The sequence below is a fragment of the Pteropus vampyrus genome, unplaced genomic scaffold (genome assembly GCF_000151845.1).
Source record: "Pteropus vampyrus isolate Shadow unplaced genomic scaffold, Pvam_2.0 Scaffold225, whole genome shotgun sequence".
Lineage (NCBI taxonomy): Eukaryota > Metazoa > Chordata > Mammalia > Chiroptera > Pteropodidae > Pteropus > Pteropus vampyrus.
This window is the reverse complement of record NW_011889006.1, coordinates 2,831,998-2,848,622: the sequence shown is the minus strand read 5'-3', so window position 1 is coordinate 2,848,622 and position 16,625 is coordinate 2,831,998. Positions and strand designations below refer to the sequence as shown.

Genomic DNA, 16,625 nt, shown 5'->3' with positions numbered 1-16,625 from the left:
TTTGGGAACAGACTTCAGATCCAGTTCTACAAGTCACGCAAGTAATTCCGTGTCATACTTTATAGTTGCGACTCCTACTTAACATAAAACAGTATCACCAACCTGACTGCTTAATCTTTTTCACCAGACTTTTGTCCAAATTCTCTAAATTATTTGGATTCAATTTGATTTTGTTATTCCCTAAAATCAAATCTGCGCTCAAAGGATGAAAATAGTGAAAAATAACACAGGCTCCAAAATGGATTCTAAGAGAAGTTCAAAAAAAGTATTTTCTGCCACACCTGAAAAGTTGCTAATTGAAAAAACAACTTCAAATAATTACTCTGAACATTGTAACACAATAAGTAAATCTAAATTGATATTTTCAATCAAAAATCAGTTACATTTGTTTATAGTCAATTGTCATATTGTATCAGTTGTATTTTCCTCCACCAATGTGTCATAGGTTACACCTTAAATCCTCTTCACAGAAATGCAACTATAAAACAAACAGGAAAGACACACAAGAAACTAAGAAACTTAACAGTGGTTGTCTGAGAAAAGGAATAGCATGGTTGGAAAACAGAAAGAAAAGACTTTTCACTGAATATCCTTTTATACCTTTTGAATTTTATACAGTGTGAATGTATTACCTAGTTTTTAAAAATCTACTTAACAAAATTACTTCTAAGTGTCAGATATTTCTGGCTTCTATAAGCCAGAAAAGTATACTAGCACTAAAGAAATATGGAGTTCGTTTTAATGGCACTTCTCTGTAAATCTGGATCTTCGGTTCCAGTGCAGAGCTATTCACACCAACAGCAGGAAAACCTTGCAAGTAGTTCTATACAAGTTCACTAAACTCATCATAGTTGAGCTATTCTGCTGTATCATTCCATTCAAGTTTAAATGTCATTGGAAACAAAAACTTGGTACTACAAAAATCGATGTGCCAATTCAAGAATGAAAAATAAACTAATGAGCTGGTAAAGGAGCAATGATCCAAATACACCTTGAAAATTAGCAAATCGATAATATATATAGTAAATTACTGCAAATTCCCTTAAAATGTAGGCTGCTATACTATAAAAATGGGGAAAAGATGTCAAGCGTGGTACCATTGGCAGCATAACTCAAGCAGCATGAACTAGAAAATGCAATATGATCTGCTGCTAGACACAATTTCACAATCTCAATTACCCAGAAGATTCTACAAAACAGGAAATTCATGATGTGACTTTAAGAAACATAGGAATTATATTTAAAAATTAACATCCTGAAATTTGTTCCAAAACAAAAAGTTTTATAGACCCCTTTCCAATGATGCATGGGCATGAATTATATGAATCAGTTTCAAATCGGGAGCTCTCAAATTACAGTAAGTCTAAAATATAGTGTATAAAACCTTGGAAGTTAGAGGAGGTAGTGAAATATTTCAGGTCCGGAAATTTGATGGTATTAATTTAACTTAAAACACATTCACAGTGTAAATGAAAGATGAAAAGTGTCTTTTCTCTCCTTTGGTATATATTCTATATCCTTATGAAAACCATCGTGTACCTCAGTCTATAAATGTTCCCTGCAAACCCTCTCAGGAACTTTGTAAAAACGCGGTATTATTCACAAGAATTATCGCAATTAAAAAATATTTACAATGCCTCCCAATATCGTTAATAACTTTTTGATCTTAAGGGCGTCCAACGGATCTGAATCTCACTTGCTCCAAACGAGAAAATTGTTTTGTCAAACAATACCTAAATGAGAAGTGGTATGTGACTAATCAGTGAGGCCGCCAGTTTCTCAAGCTGCAGTGTTCTTGCAGGCACTACCACCCACCCCCAACTCTGCGAAAAGGAAATACGCTTTCAACCGAATCGGAAACACACCACTCAAGCTGGCACAGCGCTCACCGAGATAAAGTTGGTATTTTAAGTTCTATGGGTCGCTGATAATTCAAACGCGAATTCAAAAAGAATGCTTCTCAAAATGGGATTTCGACACAGGTTTGCAAAAGAGCCCGGACAGAACGCATTTGGTCGTTAGTTTTGTTCAGATGACCGCAGCCTCCGGGTCGGGCTTTGCCCTTCTTCTCCCGGCAGCTCCCTGGGTTTGTCTACTGAAAGCGCAGACTCCAAGCGCCCAGGATGGGCGGACCTCCGGAAAGGGTCTTTCTGCTCGACGCCAGCAGGGAGATCCCCCCCGGCCCCCAAAAAAAGCCTCCCCCGGTGCGTGCCCTGGGAGCAGCAAACCCCAAGAAGGGAATGCGCAGGGTGCGAACCAGGCTCGAGCTCCAGCACCACCGCCCACCGTGGACCTGCGTTCTGCACACTGTTGACCACTTTCCTGGGCATGCAGGGTGAGGGGTGCAAGGGGCAAAGGGAGTGCTAGACGGGGAGTCTATGGGGCAGCAATGTCCTCCCCCAAAGTAAATTCCTTCCGCTTGGCGCATCACTGAGCCGTGGGGGCAGGCCTGACTCTGGAGCTTGAAGGGCCAGCCAGCCACCACGGCTCCAGGCCCAATGACACTCACCACACGGAGCCATAGGCGCCGGAGCCCACCGGAGACAGGTTCTGGTAACGCTCTGGCACCTCCCAGATTGTCTTGTTCAGCTCCTGCCGGTAGAACGTGGGCCTTTCCTGAGACATCTTCCAGCGGCGGCCGCGGGCGAGGAGGTGGCCCTCCGGGGCCCCGCCTGCACCCGCACCCGCTCCTTGGCCCGCGATGCCCACCCGATGCGGCCGGGATCCCGCACTGGCCGCCTGCGCAGGTGCGGCTGCCGCGACCTCGCCGACTCCCGCGCGCGCTGCCCCTGTCAGCTGCAGCTGCTGGTCGCGCCTTTGGAGACTGGGGCAAGCCTTGCTAAGGGCAGTGGCGCGCTCTGGGGCTCAAGCCTGCGCCCGCCACGCTCTACCTGCACCCTCTCCCCAACCAGGCCGACTCCCGTCTGCGCCACGGGACTATAGCTCCAGCTGCTGCGCCCGCTGAGGTTTCAGTGGTCGCCGTTCCAGACCCAGAGAACAGAAGCCTCTCGCCGTACTCTCGCGAGAACAGCTCCTGGGACTCTCTGCGAGCCGAGATTTTACCCAATATGGAACCTGCCCACGGGAGGGGTTTGATGAGAGGAGAGGACGGGAGGAGCAGTTATCGCGAGAAGAGAGCAACAGCTGGAGACTGGAGGCAGGAACTCCCAGTGTCTGTTCTTGTTAAGGGCGCGAAGACGGACTTGGGAAGGAGAGGATAAGCAGGCAATGCATTCCGCGTGCGCCCCACCGTGGTCGGCGGGGCAGATGCCTTGCTCCATGGTGACAAGCGACAGTGACAAATAGGGTGTTGGGAAAAATCCAAAAGATCTTTGAACTGTGTGGTTAGTCACCAGCAGCAGAGCAGCTGCTCAGCGGAACCCCCAATTTCCAAGAAGTAATTGAGAAAGATTCCAGGCAGCAAGCCGTTGTAGTCCTATCTGCTCAAGGACCTATGGCTTACTCTTTGAAAGCCTGATTAAATCTGTCCCAAAGCAAATATAAGTTCTGCATTTAGGCTGAAGTTTTGCACCCAAACTCTCCTAGTTGGTTTCGAACTTTTATGTGCAGAAGACTCACCTTAGAAGTTTAAAAATGCAGATTCCTAGGATCCACAAGGATTATAACGAACACCAAGAATGTGCATTTTTACAATACGGTCCAGGCAATTCTACTTCAGGAAAGTCTCTGGTATCTCTCTTTGAGAGGCATTTTTAAAACCACTAACCTAAGGATTTGGAACTGACTCCCGCCCTGAAGAGCTTCCACTAAGAGGATTTTAAGCATTTAATTCTCAGAGTAAAAAGAACAAGGCAGAGAGTGGACTTTTGGCGGTGTCTTATTAGGCAAGTAAATGGACCTTCCTAGACCTTAGTTTCAGTTTATGAAAAGAGATTTCCTGTCTTACATTCCTAGTAGGGTCATTTGTAAAGCTGACCAAGGTAATAAATGTGAATGGGCAAGATATTTTAACCCCATACCTTCCCCCACTGTTACCAACCTATTCTTGTTCTAAAGAGTGTTACAATAAGCAGAAGAATTGGACCGAATCTTATTCTCTCAGTCATTTCTCTTAGAAATAACTAGGTCCAAACCAGGACAATTCTCATCTCTTCCCACGATTATTCTCTTTTGTGTTTTGCATCCCTTGGAGTGCTCAGACTTTGCCCATCTTGTCCTAGCATCTAGCACAGTGCCCAGAACATAAAAGATACCCCGTAAATATTTGTCGAACAAATTATGAACACCGACCATGATCTCAATTGAGAGGGTGCTGCAGGATCCTCAGTTCTCCCTAACGGGAGAAAAAAAATAATAACATCAGGTTCATGGGTGATTTGTGTAGAGCTTTTTTGGATTCAGTGTGGCTTAGCCTGGATTCTCTTGCCTACAAAGACATGATATTTGAAAATGTCCCAAGCCAACCTGGAGATTAGGGAGTTTTCAGTGAAATAATGGAGGTTGAAGGAGGAAATGAGAGCAAATATAGGAATCAAGGGGATGAATCAAGGGTACAAGGGAGCAAACTTAGAAGTAGAAATCCTAAAAAAATTCATAAATTTATCCAGCAAATTGGGATGATGAGGTGAGAATGACCAAAAGGGTAAAGATGAAGTAAACAGTACATTCTCTCACTCCTTCAACAAATATATATTGAACAGCTATTAAGTGCCAAGCACTTCTGATGAAAGGGTGATTAAAAAACAAACACAGTTGCTTCCTAGGTGGAGCTTACAGTTAACTGCGGGGCAATCATTCAATTATTCAACACAAATTTATTCAGCACTAACTATATCTACCACACTGTTTTTAGGCACTGATGATTCAGCAGTTAATGAGAGATAGAAATCCCTGCCCTTGTAGAGGTGAGACAAATATTAATACAGCAATGCAGCAAGTGTTAAAGTGCGAGTGGGCCGATCAGGAATACAAGGCTGCAGAGAGGAACACTGATAGACTGAGCTACAGAAGGAGAGAGAGCAGAGCAGGAGACCCAGGCAGGAGGAGAGTGCCTTTAGTGGAAGGAGCCAAGCGTGTGGGGCCAAGAGCTAGGACTGGAAACCTGAGTGACCTTCTAGCCTTGCCTCTTCTGACCTGACATATTGACGGACAGACTTAAGTGAATTGCTCTGTGTGCAATGCGGGACGTGAGGCCTGGCATCAGGTAGGCCCTCAATCAACAGTAGTCAAACCTGGAAATCAGTGGAAGCCTGGATGGCACAGGTTAGGGGTTTCCACGGCCCAAAAACAGGAGAGGAAGGCCCAGGTACCATTCTACCCGCCCCCACCCCCGCTGCCCCTGCTCTTTCTCCTCTCCCCGACTCTTGTCCCCGTCCGATAGAACGCCCGCGGGTTCGGCCGCAACGGCGGGAACCGCCGGCGTCCGCGTTGGCAGCGCCGCCAGCCAGGCTGGAGCTGCGTCGGACTCCGGCGACCGCACTCCCGCCCCCGCCGAGGAATCAGGTGAGTGGCTGCCGGGAGACGCCTGGGTACCAGGGCTGCAGGTTGCGAGCGGCGCGCCGCTCCGGCGTCCGGGTGCGAGGGACCAGCCCCTGGTCACATTGCCAAGTCCCCGGGCAAGGGCTGCGTCCGTCACCCGCAGAGCCAAGCACGTCGCGGGCGCTCAGTGAATATTTGCAGAATGAAAGAATGACAGTCGACACTGGGAGCTTATCTCTCAGGTATTGCCTCTACTTTTGAAAGGCCGCGTGGAATGGCAATGGCAATAGACAGTTGCGTGCGTTTTTCAAGCTGAATCCTTCCAAACCCTTTGGTCTGATTTATCAGGAGCTCCAGAACTGGTCCACTGCCCTAGTCTCATCTGACCACCCATCCATCTCCTCCGGAGGCCTGACTGCCCAGAAGCGCCTTGTACTTTCAGACCTCACTGCTTTGATTCATTTTATGCCCTCTGACTGAGCCCCCACTTCCACCATCCCCCTCACTTTGGCCCCTTTCTCTTCTTATCAAACCCGATTTATGTATCAGTGCCCACCCCAATAATGAGTTCTCTCCAACACACCCTACTTATTATACTCTCCTCAAATCACAATAAGATAGTTGTTTGTGTCCAATGGTCAGCTCCTTGAGGGCTGTCATCTAAATTATTCATCCCCAGCCACTAGACAGCATGACTGAAGGATACTAAAAGCAATGCTCTGCTTGTGCCTCTTCTATATTCCAAATACATTTCCCATAAAAATGTGCGTGGTAACAGGCAAAAAAAAAACTGTTTCTGATGGAATTACAAATGCTTATTTTGAAATTTGGAAGTGAATTTTACCTTTCCATGATTTTAGAGAACATATGAAAGATGACGATATCAAGAAAAAGATTCTTACAACTAAACTGTTTCAGGATTTCATATCTATTGGGTCAATAGTCAGAAAATTAGGTTGCATTTAAATTTTTTATTCTTGACTTTTAAAATACTTTCAACACATTATGTTAATGAATCAGTGGATGGCTGGATAGGTAGGGGTAATTTGGGGGATAAACGAGCTAGGTCGAAAGTGCCTGTATTTTAACAGTGCCCTCAAGTTTAGCATTGAAAAGCTGACTAAATAAAGATAATTAGCTATGTTTACAGTGGTTTTCATACTTTATTGTGTATCAGAATCACCTGGAGGGCTTTAACCAGACTACTGGCCCATCCTCAAAGTTTCTAATAATTAGGTTTGCTAAGTAGAAGTTGCATTTCTAAATTAGTTCCCAGATGATCCTGATGCTATGTGGAGACAGTGTGTGGGCTATGGAGATCAGACTAATTTCTGTTAGTAGTGAATCCAGATATCCAAAATTATGTCATACTTATGGAATTAGAAAATGAAACCTTAAGTAGTTTGGACCTACCTAAATATTTTGTCTAATGTCAGGAAGCATCAGAGAATTGTTTTCTAAGTGGACATTTATCTTCAAGATTATGAGTAGAGCTTACCATGTTGTTGATCACACTGTAGGCAGAGGCCCCATCCTACTAATGCCTCCGGAGTCAATAACACAGACTCCCTCTTGTGTTGTGTCTCAGATGAAAGGTCATTATCCTATCGATGCAATTTGGATGACTGTTTTCTGAAATGTATCACTTTCTCCACACCAAAGTGCATCTGCCACTTGTCAGTAGGAGCTTCTGGTCATTGTACTTTGTGAGGAAGGGTCCTGCTAGTGCATGAAGATGAACCACTAGGGTTTCTGTAAAATTAAGAAAGACATAATGAAGTTGTAGAAATGCCAGAGAAGACTACTTAAAAAAAATAATAATAAGGAAATCATTTGTTTTCCCTTGCTGCCTTTAGCCAGCCATGTGATGAGCCCTTTGAAGAGTTTTCCACCTGCCCCTCTTAGCTATCCTCACTATGGTCCCATGAGTTATGATTTGATTACCTCTCCCCTAAACTGTTGTAATAACAATGGTCTCCAGTGGTCTCTTTACCCTCATTCTCTTCTTTCTCCAAGCATGGTTCAATGGCGCTTAATGTGTGATGGAAATGTTTTATGTCTGTGCTGTCCAGTATGGTAGCCCCTGCCACATATGGCTGTTGAGCACTTGTAATGTAACTAGTGAGATCGAGAGACCAACATTTTCATTTTATTTTAATTAAGTTAAATTTAAATTGCCACAGGTGGCCAGCGGCTTCCATACTAGATAGCAGAGCTCTAGACCATACCATTGACACAACTCATTTTCCCAAAACATGTGTCTGTGCATATTACTACATCTGCTCAAACACTTTAAATAGATAAAAAGTCCAATTAAATTTTGAATGGGCTTCAACCTACTTTTTGGGCTTAACATTGACTTTACTCAGATCTATTGAATTACTTGCCTTATTATCTTATTATCTCTGTAATTTATTCTATTCTCTTCCTGAAATACCTTATTCTCTTCCTTGTTCACAGTTTAGACAGAGCATAGCTCAAATCATATCTCTTCCAGGAGGCCTTCCTCATCCCTAGGGTTGAGATTATTAACTCCACTCTGTAGGAGATTGCATGGTATTAGGATGTGGTGTCTATTTTGGAATCAGAAAGATCAGATTCTGGCTCTGCGATTTAATTATTGTAGGACTCTGAGGAACTCACTAAATTCATCAGTAAAATGAATATAATCGTTATCAGGAAAATAGTACCTATCTCATGAGATGAAGAACCTGGCATATGGCAGAGAAGCAATAAACGTTAATTCGTGTCTTTCCCATCACTAAACTCTCACAGCACTATATCTTGCTATTTTTATTCTAACAAATTTTAGAGTCTTTGTATTCCTAGAGTACTTGGCATTCAGCAAATGTTTATGGAACACTAAATTAATTGACCACAGGTGAAATAGCGGTTAGAAACAAATGAAGGCCAAGAGTAGTACGGGAGAAATTTATAAAGTTGTGAAAATAAAAGCAAGCAAAATTAGTAAATCCTAGTCTAGTAAATGAGGGCCACCTCTTGAAATATAAATGATATAGATCAAAGACAAAATGAAATACAACTTTTCCTAAGTGAACTTGTAGGATATAATACCTCCGAAGGGTACTACAACAGAAAATATAAATACTTCAGCTTTGGAAGTATTTGATAGGAGGAGATGAGGATATTTTATGTCTTCAACAACAAGGCTTTTGGCACAAAAGTCACACAGTGGTGGACCACAGACCTCATCTAGCCTGTAGAAGAGTTTTATTAGATGTGTACTGTGTTTTAAAAAAATATGAAGAGTGATTGACAACATTTAAATGTCAGAAGATTTCACATAAACATCTGGAATAATGGATTCTATTGAGAAAGATCTGATCTGACAATGCTGGGCCCAATGTGACCTGTAACCACAGTTGCTGGAGTGGAGTAGCTGCTGCTGCCCTCTTCAGCCCCACAGTCCTCATTGTGCCTTGATGTTCACACATTGCCTACTTCTCGCCAACTCTGCCTTAGTGCCACTTTCAGAAACAAAATGCTGGATTCTAGCCCCTGGATCTAACCCATGATGGTAGTTATTATAATCTTGATATAATTAGCAGGTTAATTAGGCTCTTTTAGTTGCCAGGAACAGATATGTGCTAGTGATGGAAGTTTATTGTAACATTGCATGAAAAAAAGTAAGGAAAACTGGGTCAGTATTGCTATAGGTGGGGAAACAAAGAGGGAAATATTATGTTTTGATGTACAGTTCTACCTGTTTTTTTTGTTTATGTGAAAGATACAAAGTACTAATTCTCTTAAATGATACATTGTAAAATACCTCTTCCATCCTCTTCTGTATTTCCCAACCACATTCTCACTTCTTTATTGAATTTTTTATCTTTAGTTCATAGGTGTTGTATAGCATACTACTGCTACCCAATGCTTTAAGGGTAAAAGTACAATATATAACTATGACCCAGTTACTTAAATTTTCTAAAACCTCAGTTTTATCACCTATAAAATAAGGATAATAGTAATACTAGAATTGTTGTGAGAATTAAATGAAAAAACTCATGAAAAAAAATCTAGTGCAATGCTTGTATGTAGTAAGTGCTCAATGAATGTTGACGATTACAATGATGATGATGATGACACATGATCCTTCTGAAGGAAAACAAAGTTGTTGATACATTAAACTCATTTGCAGCCTTACCTATTAAAGAACTATTTGCATAGTCTACATAATTTGTGTTTTCTTATATATTTTATAGCTATGATATATATATATACTTTTTCATATTTATGTGGAAAAATTTTAGAGTTTATGCCTTTTTTATTATTCAAAAACACAGATGATCAAGAATGGTCATACTTTCTCCCAGAGATGGATCTATATCCATCCTAATTCCTCATTCTGATTCTCTTAAAAGAGCAGAACCATACAGATTTTTAAAGCTTAATGTGACCCTTAGAGATCATGTGGTCCAACCATGTCATTTTGTGCACAAGGAAACTGAAAGTCAGTTTCTAAGAAACTTCCCCAATCATACAGCTAGTTAGAAAAACAGCCAGGGCTAGAACCCCAGTCTCCTGAGACCCTGTGCAATACTTTTTCTCCTACACCATGAAGCCTCTAACGGGATACTTGAAAGTCATTGAAGAAATATTTGTTGAGGATCTGCTAAGTGTCAGGCACTATTCTGCCTTGAGAATACAGCCATAAACAGCCAAAGTCTTACCTCTTAGACTTGCATTTTAGTATGGGAAACAGACAATGACCAAATAGAAAAATATTGAATCAGGCGTTAGCAAGTGCTTTATTTATTTATTTATTTTATAACACCTACAGCACCTAGTGTTCCAAGGTGGTCTCCCATCCAAGTACTAACTAGGCCCAACCCTGCTTAGCTTCTGAGATCAGGAACATTCAAGGTGGCATGACCATACATGTGCTTTAAAGAATAGGAAAGGATAAAGGGATAATGATGGGTGCTATTTCAAATAGAGAAAGTTAGAAGACACTGTATTGCCTGACCACTTAATCCTTAGCATTTTCAGTGAAAATTGGTGGTTATACTGACTTTTACCTCTTAATCATTTCCCTGCAACATAATTGAATATAAAGAAAACTAGGCTTCCTAGCAGGACACCTGAATTCTAGTCCTGACTCTAATTATTTAACAGCCAAGTCTGTTTAAACTTCTGAGTTTTGGTTTCTCCATTTGGAAAATGAGAATAATACACACCTTGCATTCTTTATAGGATGGTTTTAAGTATAAAACTGAGTCTATGGCCATGCTACCCTGAACAAGCCCGATGCTGCCTGATCTCAGAAGTTAAGCAGGGTTTGGCCTGGTTAGTACTTGGATGGGAGACCACCTAGGAAGACCAGGTGCTGTAGGCGTAAAAAATAAAAATAAAAAATTGTAAGCTGACAAGGTCTTTGCAATCTGTGAGGTCAATCAAGGATTGCCTCACCTTAAAAAAACAAAAAACAAAAAACTTTACAACACATGAGAGAGTTCCATAATATGTTATACAAATGTAAGAAATTATTATATGGAAATTTTATTTATAAAGATCTAAATTGTTTTAATGGTTTTTTGTTTGATCTATCTCTTTCCATCTGTCCAGGAATGATGCAACCAGAGAGGCACATTCAGAATTTTGACTCTAAATCTAGGGGAAATTCTTTCACGTATGATGTTAAGCGAGATGTGTACAATGAGGAGACCTTTCAGCAAGAACACAGAAGGAAGTCCACTTCCTCTGGGAACGTGGACATCGACATCACCACCGTCAGACACCATGTCCAGTGCCGGTTCGTGTGTGTGGCCACTTACCTACAGCTATGCTGGCAGAACCATAACCCTACTTGACTCCTTTGGTGCCTACTTCTGTCTTTCTCCTCTGAATTCCTGTCATCAGAACGCTTAGTTTAATGTGTGATTTCTCTTTAGTTGATTCTTTTGTGCTTTGTCTTGCAGCACCTTCTCGGTTTTAAACTTCTTGAACATAAAGGCCTTGGATATCCCCCACAGCATCTAGAGATGATATTTAATAAATATATTGTTTGATTAACCACCACCATTATCAGTCTCCTAACAATAACAAAAGAAGCAATCATGGTGGACTAATTAATGGTAACAGAATGAGATTCCTCCTATCTCATATCCACCGGAACCCACATAATAGTCATGGCCATCAACATGGAATCCATGTCGTCTAATACTCGCTGTGACCGTATAGGTTTTACAGTTCAGGGACTCCTACCCTGTTTTTGTGCTGTGAAACTTTTAGCAGTCTAGTAAAGCCTAGAAATCTCTTTTCAAAATAATCTTTTTTCCTTTTTTTATTGTTAAAATATATATAAAATAAAATTGGCTGTTTTAACAATTTTTAAATGTACATATCTGCATCAATGACATTCACAATACTATGTAACCATCACCACTGTTTCCAAAACTTTTTCATCACCTTAAACAGAAACTCTTTGCCCATTAAGCAATAGCTCCCCATTTTCCCCTCCCCCCAGCCCCTGATAACCTCTGTTCTACTCTCTATTTCCATGAATTGCCTATTCTAGATATTTCATTTAAGTGGAATCATACAATATTTGTCTTTCAAATCTGGCTTATTTCACTTAACATAATGTTTTCAAGGTTCATCCATGTTACAGCATGAATCAATACTTTATTTCATCTTATGGCTGGTGATATTCTATTATACATATATATCGCATTTTGTTTATCCATTCATTTGTTAGTGGACACTTGAGCTGTTTCTACTTTTTGGTTTTTGTGAATTATGCTGCCATGAATACTGGCATCAGAGTAACTGCTGAGTCCCTGTCTTCAATTCTTTTAGGTATTACCTAGGAGTAGAATTGTTGGATCACATGGTAATTCAATATTTAACTTTTTGAGAAACTGCCAAACTTTTTTACAGTGGTAGCACCATTGTACACTCACGCCATCAATGTACAAGTGTTCTGATTTCTCCATATCTTCTCCAACCTTTGTTATTTACCTTTTTTTTTTTTTCATTATAGGCATCCTAGTAGATGTGAAGTGGTATCTCACTGTGGGTTTCGTTTGTTTGTTTTTGCATTTCCCTAATAATTAAATATAATGAACTTCTTTTCATGTGCTTATTGGCCATTTGTATACCTTCTTTGAAGAAATGTCTATTTTCTTCCTTTGCCCTTTTTAAAATTGGGTTGTCTTTTGTTGTTGAGTTGTAGTTCTTTATATATTCTGAATATTATATCAGTTATATAATTTGCAAATATTTCATCCCATTCTGTAGGTTTTCCTTTCACTCTATTTATAGTGTCCTTTGGTGCACAATGGTTTTTAATTTTAACAAAATCCAATTTATCTATTTTTTCTTTTGTTGCCTCTGATTTTGGTATCATGTTTAAAAAAACTATTGTGAAATCCACGATCATGAAGATTTCCCCCTATGTTTTCTCCTAAGAATTTTATAGTTTTGGCTTTTAAATTTACATCCTTGATCCATTTTGAGTTAATTTTGTGTTGTGCAAGGTAAGGGTCTGACTTCATTCTTTTCCACGTGGATATCCTGTTTTCCCAGCACCATTTGTTGAAGAGACTGTTTTTTTCCCATTGAATGGTCTCAACTAGAATATTTTTTAATGCATAAAATAGATAGGATTATAAAAGAAACAAGCTTTATTTAAATATACTTATCGAAATATAAAAAATCCCCAAATTATGTTATTTAATAATGTAGTATTGAATATAAATGATATTTTAAGATATTTGCAACAATTTTAATGTAATATGAAAATATTTGTGATTTCTATTGGTGGCAAAGTCAAGTTCTGCTAATACTACTCTGGTTTGTTGTCATCATAATTGAAAGAAATTCTATATTTCAGTTAGGGGGTTTGTGAAAATAAAGATATAATTTTTCCTAAGTTCACATACCCCCATAAATTCTATCTACAGACCTCTTGTGGGGTCCATAGACCTCAGGATAAGAACCCTTTGTGACCTACCTCCATCATGATATTAACCCTAATTACTCAAGTCGTCCTCACTTACACGGTGGATTTATCGCCCACAATCAGCATGTGCTGGGTGATAGGTGAGGAAGGCCTCCACACAGCCCTATTGCAGAACTTCCTCTCTCTGAGGCATTCTCCTTTGTCCATATCCTGCCTTTTGCAAGTTGTGGTCTTGGATGTCCCTCTTCAGTCTTACATCACCGCTCTCATTTTCTCTGCTCCAGGTTGGGTAAGACATCATATGTCAAAGAGGGCATTGGGGGGCCACATTGGCTTTGTCTCTACAAAATAATAGTCTTTTCCCGACTTATACCTCTTCATAAATGGGTACTTATCCCTGTTCCCCTCTCCCCGCCCCCTCTCGGCCCTAGCCTTAGACTTTTAAATCTGACCTGTTCTGCCTCCCATGGGCTTTTTTTTAGCAGTTCTTATCCCCTACTTCTAAAACATACAATTACAATTATATTCACATCTGAATTTTAACCTGAGAGGTACTGTGGTTAAGAGCGAGACTCAGAAGGCAGATTGCCTGGTTTCGAATCCCTGTTCTGCTTCCCAACCGTGTGACTTTAGGTAAGCTATCCAACCCTACTGTGCTTCAGTTTCCTCACCTGTAAAATGAGGATGGTAATAGCACCTTCTTCATAAGGTGATTGTAAGGATTTGTTTATTTTTTACTAAAGTATACTTAGTATACACTAGTATGTTAGTTTCTGGTGTACAACATAGTGATTTGACATTTATAGACCTTACAGTGTGATCACCACACTGTTTTGTAACCTTCTGTCACCGTGCAAAGTTACCACAGTATTATTGACTAAATTCCCCTTCACTTTTTTCACCCATCTCTCCACTCCCATCCCTCTAGCAATCATCAATTTTTTCACTGTTCTTGTGCATCTGTTTTTGTTTTGTGTTGTTTGTTTGTTTTTAGATTTCACTTATAAGTGAAATCATGTGGCATTTGCCTTTCTCTGTCTGATCTATTTTATTTGGCATAATACCATGTTGTCACAAATGGCAGAATTTTATTCTTTTTTATGGTTTTATAATAGCCCATTGTGTATGTATACCACTTCTTCTTTATCCATTCATCTATTAATGGACACTTATGTTGCTTCCATATCTTGGCTATTGTAGATAATGCTGCAATGAACGTAGGGATACATATCTTTTGGAATTAGTTTTTCATTTTCTTTGGTTAATATCCAGAAATGGAATTGCTGGGTCATGTGGTAGTTCTATTTTTAGTTTTTTAAAGAGACTCCATACCGTTTTCCATAGTGGCTGTACCCATTCATAGTCCCACTAACAGTGAGCAAGGGTTCCCTTTTCTCCACATCATCTCTAACACTTGTTATTTGTTGACTTTTTGGTAATAACCATTCTGACTGATGTGAGATGGTATCTCATTGTGGTTTTGATTTACATTTTTTGATGATTAGTGATGCTGGCCATCTTTTCATATGTTTTTGGCCATCTATGTATTCTTTTGGAGAAATGTCTCTTCATGTCCTCTGCCCATTTTTGATTGGATTGTTTATTTTTTTTTGTTGCTGTTATTGAGTTGTACAAATTCTTTATATCTTTTAGATATTAACCCCTTATTGGATATATTATTTGTGAATCTCTTCTCCCATTCAGTAGGTGGTCTTCATTTCATTGATGGTTTCTTTTGCTACACAGAAGCTGTTTAGTTTGATGAAGTCTCATTTGTTTACTTTGGCTTTTGTTTCCCTTGCTCAAGGGGACATATCTAAAAAGATATTACTAAGACTGATGTCAAAGAGTTTACTACCTATGTTTTCTTCTAGGAGTTTTAGGGATTCACATCTAACATTTAAATCTTTAATCCATTTTGAGTTTATCTTTGTATATGGTATAAGAGAGCAGTCCAGTGTCCTTTGTTTGCATGTATCTGTCTAGTTTTCCCAGCACTACTTGTTGAAGGGACTGTCATTTCTCCGTTGTATATTCTTGCCCCCTGTGTCATAGATTAATTGACCATATAAGTGAGGGTTTATTTCTGTGCCCTCTATTCTGTTCCATTGATCTATGTGTCTGTTTTTGTGCCAGTATCATACTGTTTTGATTATTATAGCCTTGTAGTCTAGTTTGAAATCAAGGAGCGTAATACTGCCAACTTTGTTCTTTCTCAAGACTGCTTTAGCTGTTCATGGTCTTTTGTGGCGCCATATAAATTTTAGAATTATTTGTTCTAGTTCTGAGAAGAATGCCATTGGCAGTTTGATAGAGATTGCCTTGAATATGTAGATTGCTTTAGGTAGTATGGGCATTTTAAAGATATTAATCCTTCTAATCCATAAGCACAACAAGCCCTTCCATTTATTTGTGTCCTCTTCAATTCTTTTCTTCAATGTTTTACAGTTTTTAGAGTACAGGTCATCATTTCTTTGGTTAAAGTTATTCCTAGGTATTTTATTCTTTTTGGTGCAATTGAAAATGGGATTTTTTAAAAAAATTCTCCTTCTGATTGTTTGTTATTAGTGTATAGAAATGCCACAGGTGTCTATATATTAATTTTGAACTTTACTAAATTCATTTATTCTATTAATTTTTTGGTAGAGTCTTTGATGGTTTTCTATACAGAGTATCATGTCTCTGCAAATAGTGACAGTTTTACTGCTTCTTTTCCAATTTGGATGCCTTTTATATCTTTTTCTTGTCTGATTGCTGTGGCTAGGACTTCCAATATTATATTGAATAATAGTGGTGAGAGTGGGCATCCTTGTCTTGTTCTGGGTCTTAGAGGAAGAGTTTTCAGCTTTTTTACCATTGAGTATGATGTTAGCTGTGGGTTTATCATATGTGGCCTTTATTTGTTGAGGTTAAGTTCCCTCTATACCCACTTTGTTGACAATTTTTATCATAAATGGATATTGAATTCTGTCAAATGCTTTTTATGCATCTTTTGAATGATCACATGATTTTTATCCATGCTTTTGTTGATGTGATGTATACATTAATTGTTTGCAGGTATTGAACCATCCTTCCATATCTGGGATAAATCCCACTTGATCATGGTGTGTAATCTTTTTAATGTATTACTGAATTTGGTTTGCTAGTATTTTGTTGAGGATTTTTGTATCTATGTTCATCAAGAATGTTGGCCTGTAATTTTCTTTTCCTTTTTTTCTTTCTTTCTTTCTTTTCTTTTCCTTTCTTTTTTTTTTTTTTTTTT

The 16,625-nt window shown here is 39.6% G+C and overlaps 2 protein-coding genes and 2 pseudogenes across 5 annotated transcripts in view; 2 read left to right on the top strand and 2 right to left on the bottom strand.

Annotated features, from left to right (window-relative positions):
• The window catches only part of MAPK14 (mitogen-activated protein kinase 14), a 73,717-nt gene extending 70,598 nt beyond the window's left edge, over positions 1-3,119 (bottom strand). Inside the window, exons 1-2 of one of the 4 annotated variants that reach the window (XM_023538481.1) lie at positions 2,892-3,078; positions 2,510-2,592 (exon numbers count right to left, since the gene is read on the bottom strand). Coding sequence is in view for 3 of the 4 variants with exons in the window: in XM_011373544.2 (XP_011371846.1) it covers positions 2,510-2,625 (116 nt within the window). In the remaining variant the exon portion in view is untranslated. Of the gene's footprint in view, positions 1-2,509 lie in introns of all 4 variants that reach the window. The other 3 variants (XM_011373544.2, XM_011373542.2, XM_011373543.2) reach the window with 3 other exon arrangements.
• A 7,112-nt stretch (positions 3,120-10,231) lies between these two features.
• Positions 10,232-10,340, bottom strand: LOC111747519 (annotated as a pseudogene).
• Positions 10,341-10,676: 336 nt separating this feature from the next.
• On the top strand, positions 10,677-10,795 carry LOC111747516 (annotated as a pseudogene).
• Positions 10,796-11,030: 235 nt separating this feature from the next.
• The window catches only part of SLC26A8 (solute carrier family 26 member 8), a 74,747-nt gene continuing 69,152 nt past the window's right edge, over positions 11,031-16,625 (top strand). Inside the window, exon 1 of the mRNA XM_011373557.2 lies at positions 11,031-11,212. Within this exon, the coding sequence (XP_011371859.2) occupies positions 11,031-11,212 (182 nt within the window). The remainder of the gene's footprint in view (positions 11,213-16,625) is intronic.